General features: G+C 40.2%; 1 protein-coding gene across 3 annotated transcripts in view; it reads right to left on the reverse strand.

The window, feature by feature from the left end:
- YME1L (ATP-dependent zinc metalloprotease YME1L) overlaps positions 1 to 20,306 on the reverse strand; it is a 100,320-nt gene that overhangs the window by 63,360 nt on the left and 16,654 nt on the right. For all 3 annotated transcript variants that reach the window (XM_053773370.2, XM_053773372.2, XM_053773371.2), the window contains exons 4-9: positions 10,957 to 11,118; positions 9,912 to 10,076; positions 9,272 to 9,448; positions 6,372 to 6,466; positions 6,019 to 6,262; positions 1,711 to 1,946 (exon numbers count right to left, since the gene is read on the reverse strand). In XM_053773370.2, coding sequence (XP_053629345.1) covers positions 1,711 to 1,946; positions 6,019 to 6,262; positions 6,372 to 6,466; positions 9,272 to 9,448; positions 9,912 to 10,076; positions 10,957 to 11,118 — 1,079 coding nt within the window. The remainder of the gene's footprint in view (positions 1 to 1,710; positions 1,947 to 6,018; positions 6,263 to 6,371; positions 6,467 to 9,271; positions 9,449 to 9,911; positions 10,077 to 10,956; positions 11,119 to 20,306) is intronic.

Raw genomic sequence — 20,306 nt, forward strand, 5'->3', positions numbered from 1 at the left:
TTGTTTTCCATGATGGTAGGATTGCTGGTGTCTTTTTTCTGTCTCATAAACATGCAGGATTTCAGGTATGTCTTGCTACTTCTACTTACACTGCACATACATGTACAAGCATATATATACACACCCCTCTGGGTTTTCTTCTATTTTCTTTCTAGTTCTTTTTCTTGTTTATTTCCTATCTCCATGGGGAAGTGAAACAGAATTCTTCCTCCGTAAGCCATGAGTGTTATAAGAGGTGACTAAAATGCCGGGAGCAAGGGCCTAGTAATCCCTTCTCCTGTATAAATTACGAAATTTAAAAAGGGAAACTTTCGTTTTTCTTTTTGAGCCACCCTGCCTTGGTGGGATACGGCCGGTTTTTTTTAAAAAAAAAAAAAAAAAAAAACCTCTCTGGGTTTTCTTCTATTTTCTTACTCTTTTTTATTTATTTCCTCTTATTTCCATGGGAAAGTGGAACAGAATTCTTCCTCAGTAAGACATGGGTGTCATAAGAGGTGACTAATATGCCGGAAGCAAGGGGCTAGTAATTCCACTTTTAAATGCATATAAAAGCCTGATAATATGCTTACAATATCATATATTAAGTGAGCAACAGAGCTAGGTCTATAAACAGTACACACATTAACAATACAGCATTAACAGTACACACATTACTTTTTTTTTTTTTTAACAAGTCAGCCATCTCCCACAGAGGCAGGGTAAATACTTTGATCATCCTTCAACAATTTCACCTCACTCACACATAATCACTGTTTTTGCAGTGGTGCCCAGAAGACAACAGTTTAGAAGTATATATGTATAAAAATACACAACATATCCCTCCAAACTGCCAATATTCCAAACCCCTCCTTTAAAGTGCAGGCATTGTACTTCCCATTTCCAGGATTCAAGTATGGCTATATAAAAATAACTGGTTTCCCTGAATCCCTTCACTAAATATTACCCTGCTCACACTCCAACAGCTTGTCAGGTCTCAAATACCATTCGTCTCCATTCACTCCTATCTAACATGCTCACGCACGCTTGCTGGAAGTCCAAGCCCCTCGCCCACAAAACCTCCCTTACCCCCTCCCTCCAACCTTTTCAAGGAGGACCCTTACCACGCCTTCCTTCCCCTACAGATTTATACGCTCTCCAAGTCATTCTACTTTGATCCATTCTCTCTAAATGACCAAACCACCTCAACAACCCCTCTTCAGCCCTCTGACTAATACTTTTATTAACTCCACACCTTCTAATTTTCACACTCCGAATTTTCTGCATAATATTTCCACCACACATTGCCCTTAAACAGGATATCTCCACTGCCTCCAACTGCCTCCTTCTCGAATGGATTAAATACAAAAACCGGGGGTCTACTGTACTTTAATCTGATTCATCAAGATTAAGGCTATAAACAACAGCTTCTGGTTGATTATCTTATCCTCCACTATCTTCTGTGTATAGTTCTGCAAGGCTGAGAGATTGATTACCTGATCTTTACTGTTTTCACATATCACCTCTGCAACAAACTGAAAAAGCCACAAGCTAACTGTAACAAAAATGCTGAGGTGTTGCACATGTGTCCATATCTAATCTTGCTGGTATTGCATGCATTACTGAAAAGACACACAGCATTACAAATACAGATTAACAGTATTTATTCAGTGCACAAGAAAGCCCATATTTTATGCAATGCATTATCAGACTACTGAAACAAAATTAACTGACCTGGACTTCCACATCAAATCTACCAGGTCGTAACAGAGCTTTGTCAAGATCATCTCGACGGTTAGTTGCCCCCAAAACAATAACACCCTCATTCTTGTGAAACCCATCCATTTCTGATAACAGCTGATTAATTGTCTGATTGGCATATGGATGCAACACAGAGTTGGAGCGTTTAGCACCAACAGAATCTATTTCATCGATGAAAATCACACAAGGGGCACGCATCTTGGCTGCACCTAAAATATAACAGTAAAATATAAATAAGGTAAGTTGACTAAGCAGTAAAATATAATCTTATACATACTATGTTTCTCTTTCCATTTTTTAAATATTATTCCCTAAGCTGTAAAATTGTTCCTAGATATTTGACCTTCAATAAGGTATAATATTTCTTGAAGGAACACCTCAAACATTTAAGAGAAAAATTCTACACATGCTGGATTTGGCTTCACATTAGTGCAACATTTTAAATGGAAGAACAAAAATATAGGGAAAATAATCTGCCTTGGAATCTTTTTAATCCTTAACTCTTTGACTGTCGCAAGCCCCTTTCTGAAACTGTCATTCTATGTCAATAAATTTTTTGGGAAAAAAAAAAAAAAAAAAAAAAAAATTATTTTTTCTTATGAAATGATAGAGAATCTTTTCCCGATGGTAATGACACCAAAAGTCCAAAATTTGGTCAAAAACTCACGGAATTACGCTCCCGCAAAGTTAGCGGTCTCGGAGACATATACGCATCAGCGATTTTGCCGAATTTGAGCCCTGTTTTTGGCCAATTCCATTGTTTCAGTTGACCAAACTCATAGCTATTTCTTTAGAACTCCATTTTTTATATCAGTTGAGTACAAGAAACCGCCCATTTACCGATTTGAACTACTCAATAAAGTGGTCAGAAATTGGCAATTTGGCCAATTTCACGCAAATTAAAAAAGATGCCAATTTCAAAATAGGGTCCAGAATAAACAATGTAGACATTCTTGGCACTAAAATAACATATCCTCTGTTCATTAGTCACATCTCTAGGCCCCTCTTATTGATTTCTATTTTGATTTTTTATTCATACAAAAAAATACAAAATTTACTGTTATGCAGACTACTGCATTATTGTAAAAATGGTATAAATAATATCAGTGCACTAATGAAAGAATATTAGACTCCCCAGTTGAAGTGTATTGGACGATTGGTGTGATTTGGTTACTTCTGAACATTGGTAAAAATCGAACATTTCCGCTACTTTGAGCTCAATTTCAAGGTCGTTTTCATCGTGAAAATAATCAAAATCATCTCTATTTCTGTAACATGTTTTCCATTTTATCACCTGAGACCATGAAAATGAGAATACAACGATAAATACTATACAAAAATACACCTCAAAGTCGGCATTTTAATCCCCCCAAAAAAACGGTCAGTTTTTTTTTTCTCATTACGCACTGCAGGATTTTTTTTATGTGGTGCACACTGACCACACAAACCCATCCTCTCACATGTGGGCCTACCAGCTTTCTCCCACTTGATGTGAAGCTGCTAGAATTTATGCGTACAAATACGTCAGAAACAGTGGTGCGTAAGACGTGTATATACGACTGAAACAGTCAAAGGGTTAAACTGTCCAAACGTAGATCTACGTACACGTGCGTAGCACTTTGAATGTAGATCTATGTTTTTTTTTTTACATGCTTTCAAATGGAGAAAATAAAGGTCTGAGTGCCAGGCACGTGAACATAGATCTACGTTTGGACAGTTTAAGGGTTAAACTAGACAATAAAGACGCAAATAATAAAAACTAAGCTTATTAAGACAGATCATACACTGAACCTAAATCTCTCTAAAGTTTTTTGTTAGGACTGCTTTGAAAGAAGTTTTAAAGAAGTTAAAACCCCAATGGTAATAGGTCATACTTTTTTATTACTTTATTGAGCTATTTTGGGTTAAATCCACATAAAGTAATAGCTTGTGTGTGTGCCGATAACACCTATATGCTCTCGAGACACTTGTAAAAATTTTTAACTTGTGTATGTAAAGCATAAATAAAAGCTTATGTCTGCATTTCCACTGAGCAAGATTTTTAGTTATGTATTATCATCATTCTGTTTCACCCTACATCACTTATTCCTTGTTATCTATGTATAGAGTATTCAAACAATGATCATACTGACAAACTCTTCACTTATTTTCTAAAAACTTTAAAGAATACCTCAAAATGCTTGTTGGAAATTATTCATGCAAGTTTGATTATCCCATAAGCAAATTAATCACCACTTCCTAGCATAAAAATACTGGAAGTTTTGGAAAAGATGAATGTTAATATGCAATTGCTAGCAAGAATGTAAAAGGAAACAGGAAAATAAACATGCAAAGAGGCAAGCAACATGGTTTTTTTTTTTTTTTTTTTTTTTTTCAACAAGTCGGCCGTCTCCCACCGAGGCAGGGTGACCCAAAAAAGAAAGAAAATCCCCAAAAAGAAAATACTTTCATCATCATTCAACACTTTCACCACACTCGCACATTATCACTGTTTTTGCAGAGGTGCTCAGAATACAACAGTCTAGAAGCATAAACATATAAAGATACACAACATATCCCTCCAAACTGCCAATATCCCAAACCCCTCCTTTAAAGTGCAGGCATTGTACTTCCCATTTCCAGGACTCAAGTCCGACTATATGAAAATAACCGGTTTCCCTGAATCCCTTCACTAAATATTACCCTGCTCACACTCCAACAGATCGTCAGGTCCCAAGTACCATTCGTCTCCATTCACTCCTATCTAACACGCTCACGCACGCTTGCTGGAAGTCCAAGCCCCTTACCCACAAAACCTCCTTTACCCCCTCTCTCCAACCCTTTCGAGGACGACCCCTACCCCGCCTTCCTTCCCCTATAGATTTATATGCTTTCCATGTCATTCTACTGTGATCCATTCTCTAAATGACCAAACCACCTCAACAACCCCTCTTCTGCCCTCTGACTAATACTTTTATTAACTCCACACCTTCTCCTAATTTCCACACTCCGAATTTTCTGCATAATATTTACACCACACATTGCCCTTAAACAGGACATCTCCGCTGCCTCCAACCGTCTCCTCGCTGCTGCATTTACCACCCAAGCTTCACACCCATATAAGAGTGTTGGTACTACTATACTTTCATACATTCCCTTCTTTGCCTCCATAGATAACGTTTTTTGACTCCACATATACCTCAACGCACCACTCACCTTTTTTCCCTCATCAATTCTATGATTAACCTCATCCTTCATAAATCCATCCGCCGACACGTCAACTCCCAAGTATCTGAAAACATTCACTTCTTCCATACTCCTCCTCCCCAATTTGATATCCAATTTTTCTTTATCTAAATCATTTGACACCCTCATCACCTTACTCTTTTCTATGTTCACTTTCAACTTTCTACCTTTACACACATTCCCAAACTCATCCACTAACCTTTGCAATTTTTCTTTAGAATCTCCCATAAGCACAGTATCATCAGCAAAAAGTAACTGTGTCAATTCCCATTTTGAATTTGATTCCCCATAATTTAATCCCACCCCTCTCCCAAACACCCTAGCATTTACTTCCTTTACAACCCCATCTATAAATATATTATTATTATAAATATTATTATAAATATTATTATTGTAGGTAGTAGGTTGGTAGACAGCAACCACCCAGGGAGGTACTACCGTCCTGCCAAGTGAGTGTAAAACGAAGCCTGTGATTGTTTTACATGATGGTAGGATTGCTGATGTCTTTTGTCTGTCTCATAAATATGCAAGATTACAGGCATGTCTTGCTACTTCTACTTACACTTAGGTCACACTACACATACATGTACACATTTATTTATACACACTCATCTGAGTTTTCTTTGATTTTATCTTAATAGTTCTTGGTCTTATTAATTTTCCTTTTATATCCATGGGGAAGTGGAATAAGAATCTTTCCTCCGTAAGCCATGCGTGTTGTAAAAGTCAACTAAAATGCCGGGAACAATGGGCTAGTAACCCCTTTTCCTGTAAAGATTACTAAAAAGAATAAGAAGAAGAAAATTGTCAAAGCAACATGGTATTGTATTAAATAAATAGAGTAGATCTTTGATTGTTCAGATGATCACATCAGCCTTATGGCTCCTTTTTGCTGAACATTCCATTTTTAGCATTATCTGTTTAGTGCCAGATTGATGAAGATGACATAATAATGTTAAATTCAGAATTACCAACTGTCAGGTAATTAATGATCAACTGTCAATGGAAAATGTTACAGATAATCCAAATCTGACAAAATAAAGAATGAAGACTTACGGAAAAGATCACGCACTCTACGAGCACCCTGTCCAACCAATATTTCATCAAATTCAGGGCCAGCAGCATGGAAGAAAGGAACACCAGCCTCCCCTGCTACAGCTCGAGCAAGAAGTGTTTTGCCAGTACCTGGTGGGCCCACCAAGAGAACACCCTTTGGCAACTCAGCACCCAAAGAAGTGAACTTCTCAGGGTTTCTTAAGAATTCAACAATTTCTTGCAGTTCTTGCTTGGCTTCATCCACCTGTTAAGCACTACCAATATTACTAAGTGCAAGGCAAGAATTTGCATAAAGTATGTACATGTGTAATTCAATTCTTAAAAAAAAAGTGAAATTAAAATGCCTCATTTACCCCTTTTACATCCTCAAATGAAACGGTAATTTCTTCTGGATGGACCTCGTTCCCATTTCCGACATGCATCCTAAATAAAGATCCTCCCATGCCACCTGCAACAATGTACACATACAAAATTAAAATATTTTATAAACAAGAATTACACATATAATTATAGTGTTTATGATAAAATCACAAACATTAAAAAATCATGCAAAACTAAAATTGTATACAGTCATCCTACAAATTTGTAAGATTCTGTATTCACAAATTTGAAATGCAATAAGTTATCCAAAGTACTGAAGCTTCCTTTTTTTTTTTTTTTTCAACACGTCGGCCGTCTCCCACCGAGGCAGGGTGACCCAAAAAGAAAGAAAATCCCCAAAAAGAAAATACTTTCATCATCATTCAACACTTTCACCTCACTCACACATAATCACTGTTTTTGCAGAGGTGCTCAGAACACAACAGCTTAGAAACATATACGTATAAAGATACACAACATATCCCTCCAAACTGCTAATATCCCGAACCCCTCCTTTAAAGTGCAGGCATTGTACTTCCCATTTCCAGGACTCAAGTCCGGCTATATAAAAATAACCGGTTTCCCTGAATCCCTTCACTAAATATTACCCTGCTCACACTCCAACAGATCGTCAGGTCCCAAATATCATTCGTCTCCATTCACCCCTATCGAACACGCTCATGCACGCTTGCTAGAAGTCCAAGTCCCTCACCCACAAAACCTCCCTCACCCCTTCCTCCCAACCTTTTCGAGGACAACCCCTACCCCACCTTCCTTCTCCAACAGATTTAAATGCTCTCCATGTCATTCTACTTTGATCCATTCTCTCTAAATGACCAAACCACCTCAACAACCCCTCTTCAGCCCTCTGACTAATACTTTTATTAACTCCACACCTTCTCCTAATTTTCACACTCCGAATTTTCTGCATAATATTTACACCACACAATGCCCTCAGACAGGACATCTCCACTGCCTCCAACCGCCTCCTCGCTGCTGCATTCACAACCCAAGCTTCACACCCATATAAGAGTGTTGGTACTACTATACTTTCATACATTCCCTTCTTTGCCTCCATAGGTAACGTTTTTTGACTCCACATATACCTCAATGCACCACTCACCTTTTTTCCCTCATCAATTCTATGATTAACCTCATCCTTCATAAATCCATCTGCTGACACATCAACTCCCAAGTATCTGAAAACATTCACTTCTTCCATACTCCTCCTCCCCAATTTGATATCCAATTTTTCTTTATCTAAATCATTTGATACCCTCATCACCTTACTCTTTTCTATGTTCACTTTCAACTTTCTACCTTTACACACACTCCCAAACTCATCCACTAACCTTTGCAATTTTTCTTTAGTATCTCCCATAAACACAGTATCATCAGCAAAAAGTAACTGTGTCAATTCCCATTTTGTATTTGATTCCCCATAATTTAATCCCACCCCTCTCCCGAACACCCTAGCATTTACTTCTTTTACAACCCCATCTATAAATATATTAAACCATGGTGACATTACACATCCCTGTCTAAGACCTACTTTTACCGGGAAGTAGTCTCCCTCTCTTCTACACACCCTAACCTGAGCCTCACTATCCTCATAAAAACTCTTTACAGCATTTAGTAACTTACCACCTATTCCATATACTTGCAACATCTGCCACATTGCTCCCCTATCCACTCTATCATATGCCTTTTCTAAATCCATAAATGCAATAAAAACTTCCCTACCTTTATCTAAATACTGTTCACATATATGCTTCAATGTAAACACTTGATCTGCACATCCCCTACCTACTCTGAAACCTCCTTGCTCATCTGCAATCCTACATTCTGTCTTACCTCTAATTCTTTCAATAATAACCCTACCGTACACTTTTCCTGGTATACTCAGTAAACTTATTCCTCTATAATTTTTACAATCTCTTTTGTCCCCCTTCCCTTTACATAAAGGGACTATACATGCTCTCTGCCAATCCCTAGGTACCTTCCCCTCTTTCATACATTTATTAAACAAAAGTACCAACCACTCCAACACTATATCCCCCCCTGCTTTTAACATTTCTGTAATGATCCCATCAGTTCCAGCTGCTTTACCCCCTTTCATTCTACGTAATGCCTCACGTACCTCCCCCACACTTACATCCTGCTCTTCTTCACTCCTAAAAGATGGTATACCTCCCTGGCCAGTGTATGAAATTACCGCCTCGCTTTCTTTGTCGACATTTAAAAGTTCCTCAACATATTCTCGCCATCTACCCAATACCTCCATCTCTCATCTACTAACTCTCCTTCTCTGTTTTTAACTGACAAATCCATTTGTTCCTTAGGCTTTCTTAACTTGTTTAACTCACTCCAAAATTTTTTCTTATTTTCATTAAAATTTCTTGACAGTGCCTCTCCCACTCTATCATCTGCTCTCCTTTTGCACTCTCTCACCACTCTCTTCACCTTTCTTTTACTCTATATACTCTACTCTTCTTATAACACTTCTGCTTTGTAAAAACCTCTCATAAGCTACCTTTTTCTCTTTTATCACACCCTTTACTTTATCATTCTACCAATCACTCCTCTTTCCTCCTGCACCTACCCTCCTATAACCAAAAACTTCTGCCCCACATTCTACTACTGCATTTTTAAAACTATTCCAACCCTCTTCAACCCCCCTACTACTCATACCCAGCCCACCTTTCTCAGTAAGTATTGGCCCTAAATTTTTCTTTTATCCTATAACATTTATAAAAATTCACTCTTCATTTAAAAAAAAAAAAAATTAGTATTTTTCAAAATATTCAGAGCGCTACGCAGGTGAATATAGATCTACGTTTGGACAGTTTAAAGGTTAAACAACAATAGCAAGCACAGAATATAAAGTACTCACCCATCAAAGAGAATAGTATGGCTATGAATACTACAACAGCTAAAACTTGCTGCAAGTTTCGTATCCACCTCATCGCCCTTGACTGGTGTTTCTGAGGATCACCTGCCAGGTATCCTTCAGCAAATGCCACCTTCAAGGCTTTGCGGCCTTCTTCTGTGGCCTCCTCGGCCATTAAACCTGTACAAAAATATTGTTTTAAATACTATTATTGTTTCTGTAAACCCATCAAGTTAAATACCAGTTGCATAATGTCTGTGCACTTCTATAACAATAGCTATTGACTGTTGGTGAATGGGTTTCCTTCTTTGAATTACCCTTCCTTGGTGGAAAACCACCAATGTGATGAAAAAAAAAAATAAAGGCCTATGCAAGACTGGGTAATTGTACTTAGCTTCAAACTGTGCACTTCAACACACCAGAGATAAAATACCATTCTTTTCAGTTATCTTTCCACAGTTATATTCAGGTTTTGATAATCTACAATCTTTAAACAAACATTTCTTTTAATAATGCCAGGAGCGAGGGGCTAGTAACCCCTTCTCCTGTATACATCACTAAATTTTTCTTTTTGGGCCAGTTTGTTGAAAGAAGATTTCTTTCAATTAAAAAATATATGTTATGGCTTCTCCCCATGTCTTACTCTTAAGTTTGGTGTTGTGCTCTGTCTCTTGTTGAAGTGTCCTAGCTGCTACTGACCGCTGTCTTGATTTCAATCCATCTCTCAACCTATCTGTAACTGTTGACTGTCTGAGAGCTTCACGTTCAATAGACTGTTGCGTTTTGAAACCACGACTGGGAACAACATCTGAAAATGCAAGGATAAATATTAGAGGGTATCAAATGAATTAAAAAGAAAAACCTTTTCTTAAAGTTTAACTATCACAAAAGCTAGCTGCTGAGTAAATTGTATTAAGTTTCAATACACACTAGCTTGAAATGAGGTATGAATCTGGTATGAGAAAAAATATATGGGGAAAAATCGTGAGATTTCCATGTTAGGGGATACCTACCAACTAGAAAGCCAATGTTTTTTATACAGTAGTGCCTTATTGTTTATGAAGTGGAATCAGCAGAAAGCTTCATTTATATTTAGAATAGGCCAAAGCTAAGGCAAATGCACCTACTAAACAATTATACAAAAAGCAAATAAAATGAAAAGTAATTTGAATCTAAGGCATTTCTCCACAGACACATCTTGAAATATTGGAGATAAAAGTTGCTAGGAAAGCACAAAGTGGTACAGTAGTTAGTGATACATAAAGAGGAGAGAATAAATGTTCCAGGAAAGACAAGTGTGAAAAAGCAGTCAGCTCTACATAAGAGCTGTGGAATGGAAAAATACACAAACTCTGAAAGATGAGTGGTTATGTTTGGTATCAGAGGATCATTAACACTGTCATGTCCTTGCCCTTCTGGAAAGACAGCTTGGAATTAAGCGATGGTGAATGTGGTACACTTTTCTGGGTCACCCTGTCTTGGTGGAAAGCAATTATTATTACATTCATGGGGAAACAATAAACCCACTGGGATCATAAAGTTCCAAGGGAATGGGAGGTAATCAGATTCAATCCAAAGAAGGAGAAGGATGTTTCAATTCTCTGGATCAAGAGCCCTTCACCAGAATGAAGGTACCTCCCTTAAAGGGATAATGAGAAATAACTGATAAATCAATCACACATACTTACTTGCTAGGAGGAGTGACTGTGATGAAAGGAGTTTCTTAGAAATATTAAAGAGGGGCTTCAATCGTGCATCTCCAGAAAAGGATGGCGAACATGAGTTCATGTGTTTATTCTCCAAGAAAGTATCAGCTGATACATGAGACACATGCCATTCTTGTTTTTTATCTGCAAATTACATCATCATTAAAATATTGCCAATAATTCACTCACTTATACATTTACCCCTAAGTGATTTTCATAGGGCCCACAGGAAATATTTTTGTCATAATCTAAAGTATAGTGATCACAATTTTTTTCAACTTGTATGTTTTAGCCTACGAAACATGTGTAAGAATAAGTTAATATAATACATCTCTCTCTTATACATGAGAGGTATGAAATAGGTACTCTGGGGCACAGATGAGTCGCAAAGATGTCAGGAAGTATTTTTTCACTCAGGATAGTCACGAAGTGGAGTAACCTAGTCTTAAGACTTGGTATGGGAGGGCCCATAAGGCTAGGAGAGAGTGAATCTGGCAATCAGCAGTCAAGACAGAGCTAGAAGCTAAGACTTGATCCCTGCAACCACATACAGATGAGTGCATAGAAGTGAGCATGTATGCACACATTCACACTCACATACACCCCCCATACACGGTAACAAATATGCACGGAGAAGAAGGGAGGCTCAATGGTAATTTGAGAGTGGTATTGGAAGCCAAAGGTTCTTATATGCAACAGGAGGAAGACAACAGTCAGGGACCAAGTAATCAGGCTGAAGAAGGAAGGCAGAGAACTAACAAAAAATGACCAGGAAGTCTGTGAAGAGGTTTGCATGAGATTTAAAGAAGCAATCTCAGACAGACAGAAAGGCTACCAGCAAACCAAAGCAGCAGAGTGCACCAGCATTCATTGCACACAATACACACAACCAGGGAGGAGGTGAAGAAGCTGCTATGTGAACTAGGTACCTCAAAGGCATTGGTGGGTTCTGAGAGAGGGAACAGAAGCACTGTGAGTGCTGCTAGCAACAAGTCTACTGACACAAGGAAATTACCAGTCTGTGAAAACAGCAAATATAGTCCCAATTTTTAAGAAAGGAAACAGGCAGTATCACTGACATGTATAATTTGGAAAGTTATGGAAAAGATTATCAGAAGAGTGGTGAAGCACCTAGAAAGAAGTGGGTTCATACATGACAACCAACATGGCATCAGGGATGGAAAATCCTGTGTCATGAACCTACTGGAATTGTACAAGGTGACAGAAGTAACCTAGGTAGTAGGTTGGTAGACAGCAACCACCCAGGGGGGTACTACCGTCCTGCCAAGTAAGTGTGAAACGAAAGCCTGTAATTGTTTTACATGATGGTAGGATTGCTGGTGTCTTTTGTCTGTCTCATAAATATGCGAGATTACAGGTACGTCTTGCTACTTCTACTTACACTTAGGTCACACTACACATACATGTACAAGCATATATATACACACACCCCTCTGGGTTTTCTGCTATTTTCTATCTAGTTCTTGTTCTTGTTTATTTCCTCTTATCTCCATGGGGAAGTGGAACAGAATGCTTCCTCTGTAAGCCATGCGTGCTGTAAGAGGCGACTAAAATGTCGGAAGCAAGGGGCTAGTAAGCCCTTCTCCTGTATATATTACTAAATGTAAAAGGAGAAACTTTCGTTTTTCCTTTTGGGCCACCCCGCCTCAGTGGGATATGGCCGGTGTGTTGAAAGAAAGAAAGAAGACAGAAGTAAAACAAGAGAGGCATGGGTAGATTGCACAGTACCACACAAGAGACTGGTACAAAAGTAAGAAGAACAGGCAGGAATAACAGGTAAAGCACCTCACAGGATCAAGGCATACCTGATGGGAGGGAAACAGTGATTGATGGTCTGTGATGAGGTGTCACAATGGGTGCATGTGACAAGTAGGGTTTCACAAGGTTCAGTCCTAGAGCTGGGGCTGTTTCCTGTACAGGTGGTGATTGACATGACAGAAGGGATAGAGTCAGAGGTATCTTTGTTCACAAACAATGTGAAACTAATGAAGAGAGTACAAATGGACGAGGACCAGAAAAGGATACAAATGGATCAGGACAGGCTGAAAGTCTGGTGTGACAAATGGCTGCAGAAGTTTAACCCAACTAAGTACAAAGTTATAATGCTTAAGGAAGTACAAATAGGACTGCACAAATAGTAAAGGCTCAGGGGTCAAAGGCTGCAAACCTCATTCAAGGAGAAGGATCATAGAGTATCATGGTGAGCATATCCCAAGGCAAACATCAACCAAATAACTGCTGCAGCAAATGCACATCTGGCAAATCTAAGAATAGCTTTTCAACATCTAAGTAAAGTCATTCACAACACTACACTGTTTACATCAGGCTCATATTGAAATACACAGCACAGGTATGGAATCCACACCTGGCCAAGCATATCAAGAAACTGGAGAAAGTGTAGAGGTTAACAAGACTAGTCCCTGAGCTATAGAGTATGTCCTATAAGAAGAGGTTAAAAGGGAAGTCAACCTGATGACACTAGAGGACAGGAGGACTAGAGGGATATAACAATGTACAAAATACTGAGAGGAACTGACAAGGTGAATAGAGACAATGTTTCAGAAATGGGAAATAGAAACATAAGGGTACAGCTGGAAGCTGAAAACTCAGACGAGTCACAGGGAAAGTACGAACTATTTCTTCAGCCTTAGAGTTGTCAGGAAGGGAACAATCTGAAGAGTGAAGAAGTAGATGTGGGATCCATACACAGCTTTAAGAAGGGGTACACTAATGCTTTTGAAGCCAGGAGCATGTGGATCAAGTAGCAACCAATGAACAGGTGAGGTCAGGAGCTGTAACTTGACTCCTGAAATCACATACAGGCGAGTACACACCCCCCTCACACACACACACACACACACAGTTGGCCATTGAAACTGGGCAGCTACCTGAGGTATGGAAGATAGCGAACATAGTTCCAATTTTTAAGAAAGGAGACAGACACAAGGCATTAACCCTTTGAGGGTTTTCGTCGTACTAGTACGTCTTACGCGTAGGGGTTTTTGACGTACTAGTACTCATAAATTCTAGCGGCCTCAAATCTAGTGGGAGAAAGCTGGTAGGCCTTCATATGAAAGAATGGGTCTATGTGGTCAGTGTGCACAGTCTAAAAAAAATCCTGCAGCACACAGTGCATAATGAGAAAAAAAAAACTTTGACCATTTTTCTTTAATAAATCAGGGACTTTGCAGTGTATTTTCGTATGGTATTTATTGTTGTATTCTAGTTTTCTTGGTCTCATTTTATAGAATGGAAGACATATTACAGAAATTGAGATGATTTTGACTGGTTTTACAAAGAAAGGTGCCTTGAAATTGAGCTCAAAGTAGCAGAAATGTTCGATTTTTACCAAACTTCAAAAGTAAACAAATCGTGCCAAGCGTGCAATACACGTCAACTGGTGAGTCTAATATTCTTTCACAAGTGCACCAATAATATTTATACCATTTTTTACACTAATACAGTAGTCTGCATAACAGTAAATCTTATATTTTTTGTGAGAATAAAAATTCAAAGTGGAAAGCAAAAGAATATAAGAGGGGCCTTGAGACGTGACTAATGACTAGAGGAAATGTCATTTTAGTGCCAGGAATGTCTTTCTTGTTTATTCTGGACCCTATTCTGAAATTGGCATCTTTTGAAATTTGTGTGAAATTGGCAAAATTGCTAAATTCTGACCACTGTACTGGATAGTTGAATTTCATAAATGAGTGGTTTCTTGCACCCATTCGATAGAAAAAATGGAGTTCTAGCGAAATATTCATGTTTTTTGTCGACTAGTACAGTGAAATTGGCCGAAAATGGGGCTCAAAGTGGGCAAAATCGCCGATGCGTAAACATCGCCGAGACCGCTAACTTTGCGAGAGCATAATTCCGTAAGTTTTCTATCAAATTTCAAACTTTTGGTGTCTTTATGATCGGGAAAAGATTCTCTATCTTTTCATAAGAGAAAATAATTTTTTTTTTTTAAATTTGGCCGACCCTGAGAACGAGTTTCGGAGAGGGCCTGTCGACCCTCAAAGGGTTAAACTACAGACCTGTGTCACTGACATGCATAGTATGCAAAGTCATGGAGATCATCATCAGGTGGAGAGTGGTGGAGCACCTAGAAAGACACAGGCTTATAAACAACAACCAGCACGGTTTCAGGGAAGGAAAATCCTGTGCCACAAACCTACTTGAGTTGTTTGACACGGCAACATAAGTAAGACACGAGAGAGAGGGGTGGATAGACTGCATTTTCTTGGATTGCATGAAGGCCTTCGACACAGTTCCTCACAAGAGGTTAATGCAAAAGCTAGAGGATCAGGCATGCATAACAGGAAAGGCACTGCAATGGATCAGAGAATACCTGACAGGAGGCAACAACGAGTTATGGTACGTGATGAGGTGTCAGAGTGGATGCCTGTGACAAGCGGGGTTCCACAGGGGTCAGTCCTAGGACCTGTGCTGTTTTTGGTATATGTGAATGACATAATGGAAGGGATAGACTCAGAAGTGTCCCTGTTTGCAGATGGTATGAAGTTAATGAGAAGAATTAAATCGGTGGAGGATCAGGCAGGACTACAAAGAGACCTGGACAGGCCACAAGCCTGGTCCAACAACTGACTCCTTGAATTTAACCACGCCAAAAGCAAAGTCATGAATATCGGGGAAGGGCAAATAAGACCACAGACAAAGTATAGGCTAGGTGGCCAAAAACTGCCAACCTCACTCAAGGAGAAAGATCTTGGGGCGAGTATAATACCGAGCACATCTCCTGAGGCAGATAACTACTGCAGTATACGGGCGTCTGGCAAACCTGAGAATAGCGTTCCAATACCTCAATAAGGAATCGTTCAAGACTCTGTACACCATATATATCAGGCCCATATTGGAGTATGCAGCACCAGTTTGAAATCCACACCTGGTCAAGCACGTCAAGAAATTAGAGAAAGTGCAAAGGTTCGCAACAAGACTAGTCCCAGCGCTAAGGGGATTGTCTTATGAAGAAAGGTTAAGGGAAATCGGCCTGACAACACTGGAGGACATGAGGGTCAGGGGTGACACAGGATGTTCCAGAGATGGGGCACAGAAACAAGGGGTCACAATACGAAGTTGAAGACTCCTATGAGTCAAAGGGTTGGTAGGAAGTATTTCTTCAGTCAGAGTTGTCAGGAAGTGGAATAGCCTAGAAAGTGAAGTAGTGAAGACTAGAACCATACATGGCTTTAAGACGAGGTTCGATAAAACTCATGGAGCAGGGAGAGAGATGACCTAGTAGCAATCAGTGAAGAGGCAGGGCCAGGAGCTATGACTCAACCCCTGCAACCACAAATAGGTGAGTAGAAATAGGCGAGTACACACACACAGAGCCATACAGTTGACAGGCAGTGGAACAGTCTGGAAAGTCATGAAGTGGAGGCAGGAGCCATACATAGCTTTTAAGAAGAGGTATGATAAAGCTCATGGAAAAGGGAGTGGACCTAGTGGTGACCAGTGAAGAAGTGGGGCCAGGAGCTATGACTCGACTCCTTCAACTACAAATAGGTAAGTATACACACACACAAGCAAACAAACATCCACAATTTGGTGAGTACACGTGCATTTGAACCTGCACGCATGCACACACACACACACACAGTTAATGAGATGATGGAATATGTAGCAACAAAATGCAAGGAGGCTGAGGAGAGGTTTGTACCCAAGGGTAACAGGAATAATGAAAAAGCCAGGATGAGCCCATGGTTTACCCAAAGGTGCAGGGAGGCAAAAACCAAGTGTGCTAGGGAATGGAAGAAATATAGAAGGCAAAGGACCCAGGAGAATAAGGAGAACAGTCGTAGAGCCAGAAACGAATATGCACAAATAAGAAGGGAGGCCCAAAGACAATATGAAAATGACATAGCAGCGAAAGCCAAATCTGACCCGAAACTGTTGTACAGCCACATCAGGAGGAAAACAACAGTCAAGGACCAGGTAATCAGGCTAAGGAAGGAAGGAGGAGAGACAACAAGAAATGACCGTGAAGTATGTGAAGAACTCAACAAGAGATTCAAAGAAGTGTTCACAGAGGAGACAGAAGGGACTCCAGAAAGACGGAGAGGTGGGGCACACCACCAAGTGCTGGACACAGTGCACACAACCGAGGAAGAAGTGAAGAGGCTTCTGAGTGAGCTAGATACCTCAAAGGCAATGGGGCCAGATAACATCTCCCCATGGGTATTGAGAGAGGGAGCAGAGGCGCTATGTGTACCCCTAACAACAATATTCAATACATCTATCGAAACAGGGAGATTGCCTGAGGCATGGAAGACAGCAAATGTAGTCCCAATCTTTAAAAAAGGAGACAGACATGAAGCATTAAACTACAGACCAGTGTCACTGACATGTATAGTATGCAAAATCATGGAGAAGATTATCAGGAGAAGAGTGGTGGAACACCTAGAAAGGAACGATCTCATCAACAGCAGCCAACATGGTTTCAGGGACAGGAAATCCTGTGTCACAAACCTACTGGAGTTCTATGACATGGTGACAGCAGTAAGACAAGAGAGAGAGGGGTGGGTGGATTGCATTTTCTTGGACTGCAAGAAGGCGTTTGACACAGTTCCACACAAGAGATTGGTGCAAAAACTGGAGGACCAAGCAGGGATAACAGGGAAGGCACTACAATGGATCAGGGAATACTTGTCAGGAAGACAGCAGCGAGTCATGGTACGTGGCGAGGTGTCAGAGTGGGCACCTGTGACCAGCGGGGTCCCGCAGGGGTCAGTCCTAGGACCAGTGCTGTTTCTGGTATTTGTGAACGACATGACGGAAGGAATAGACTCTGAGGTGTCCCTGCTTGCAGATGACGTGAAGTTGATGAGAAGAATACACTCGATCGAAAACCAGGCAGAACTACAAAGGTTTCTGGACAGGCTGCAGACCTGGTCCAGCAATTGGCTCCTGGAGTTCAATCCCACCAAGTGCAAAGTCATGAAGATTGGGGAAGGGCAAAGAAGGCCGCAGACGGAGTACAGTCTAGGGGGTCAGAGACTACAAACCTCACTCAAGGAAAAAGATCTTGGGGTGAGTATAACACCAGGCACATCTCCTGAAGCGCACATCAACCAAATAACTGCTGCAGCATATGGGCGCCTAGCAAACCTCAGAACAGCATTCCGACATCTTAATAAGGAATCATTCAGGACCCTGTACACCGTGTACGTTAGGCCCATATTGGAGTATGCGGCACCAGTTTGGAACCCACACCTAGCCAAGCACGTGAAGAAACTAGAGAAAGTGCAAAGGTTTGCAACAAGACTAGTCCCAGAGCTAAGAGGTATGTCCTACGAGGAGAGGTTAAGGGAAATCAACCTGACGACACTGGAGGACAGGAGAGATAGGGGGAACATGATAACGACATACAAAATACTGAGAGGAATTGACAAGGTGGACAAAGACAGGATGTTCCAGAGATTGGACACAGTAACAAGGGGGCACAGTTAGAAGCTGAAGACACAGATGAATCACAGGGATGTTAGGAAGTATTTCTTCAGCCACAGAGTAGTCAGTAAGTGGAATAGTTTGGGAAGCGATGTAGTGGAGGCAGGATCCATACATAGCTTTAAGCAGAGGTATGATAAAGCTCACGGCTCAGGGAGAGTGACCTAGTAGCGATCAGTGAAGAGGCGGGGCCAGGAGCTCGGACTCGACCCCCGCAACCTCAACTAGGTGAGTACAACTAGGTGAGTACACTCTTTTAATTCATACGTGTTTTTGGTGTTTATTACAAGATGTCCATGCCTCACAAATGTGATTTTCCGAAAGTGTATGTTAAAATTCTCTATAAGTGGAAGCAGTTAAAGAAATGGCATATATATTAGTGTTATTCCTAGGTAGTAGGTTGGTAGACAGCATCTGCCCAGGGAGGTACTACCGTCCTGCCAAGCGAGTGTAAAACGGAAGCCTGTAATTGTTTTACACAATGGTAGGATTGCTGGTCTCTCTTTTTTCCTGTCTCATACACATGCAAGATTTCAGGTACGTCTTGCTACTTACACTTACGTCACACTACACATACATGTACAAGCATATACATATACACACCCCTCTGGGTTTTCTTCTATTTTCTTTCTAGTTCTTGTTCTTGTTTGTTTCCTCTTACCTCCATGGGGAAATGGAACAGAATTCTTCCTCCGTAAGCCATGCATGTTGTCAGAGGAGACTAAAATGCCAGGAGCAAGGGGCTAGTAACCCCTTCTCCTGTATATATTACTAAATGTAAAAGGAGAAACTTTCGTTTTTCTTTTTGGGCCACCCCGCCTCGGTGGGATACAGCCAGTGTGTTGAAAGAGTGTATGTATGTATGTATGTATGTATGTATGTATGTATGTATGTATGTATGTATGTATGTATGTATGTATGTATGTATGTATGTATGTATGTATGTATGTATGTATGGGCAAGGGGCTTGGACTTCAAGCAAGCGTGCGTGAGCGTGTTAGATAGGAGTGAATGGAGACGAATGGTACTTGGGACCTGACGATCTGTTGGAGTGGGAGCAGGGTAATATTTAGTGAAGGGATTCAGGGAAACCGGTTATTTTCATATAGTCGGACTTGAGTCCTGGAAATGGGAAGTACAATGCCTGCACTTTAAAGGAGGGGTTTGGGATATTGGCAGTTTGGAGGGATATGTTGTGTGTCTTTATATGTGTATGCTTCTGGACTGTTGTATTCTGAGCACCTCTGCAAAAACAGTGATAATGTGCGAGTGTGGTGAAAGTGTTGAATGATGATGGAAGTATTTTCTTTTTGGGGATTTTCTTTCTTTTTTTTTTGGGTCACCCTGCCTCGGTGGGAAACGGCCGACTTGTTGAAAAAAAAAAAAATATATATATATATATATATATACATTTTATTTTTTTTTTTTTCAACAAGTCAGTCATCTCCCACCGAGGCAGGGTGACCCCAAAAAAAAAAAAAAAAAAAGAAAGAAAATCCCCAAAAAGAAAATACTTTCATCATCATTCAACACTTTCACCACACACACACATTATCACTGCTTTTGCAGAGGTGCTCAGAATACAACAGTTTAGAAGCATATACGTATAGAGATACACAACATATCCCTCCAAACTGCCAATATCCCAAACCCCTCCTTTAAAGTGCAGGCATTGTACTTCCCATTTCCAGGACTCAAGTCCGACTATATGAAAATAACCGGTTTCCCTGAATCCCTTCACTAAATATTACCCTGCTCACACTCCAACAGATCGTCAGGTCCCAAGTACCATTCGTCTCCATTCACTCCTATCTAACACGCTCATGCACGCTTGCTGGAAG

Source organism: Cherax quadricarinatus, chromosome 17 (assembly GCF_038502225.1).
Source record: "Cherax quadricarinatus isolate ZL_2023a chromosome 17, ASM3850222v1, whole genome shotgun sequence".
NCBI classification, from domain to species: domain Eukaryota; kingdom Metazoa; phylum Arthropoda; class Malacostraca; order Decapoda; family Parastacidae; genus Cherax; species Cherax quadricarinatus.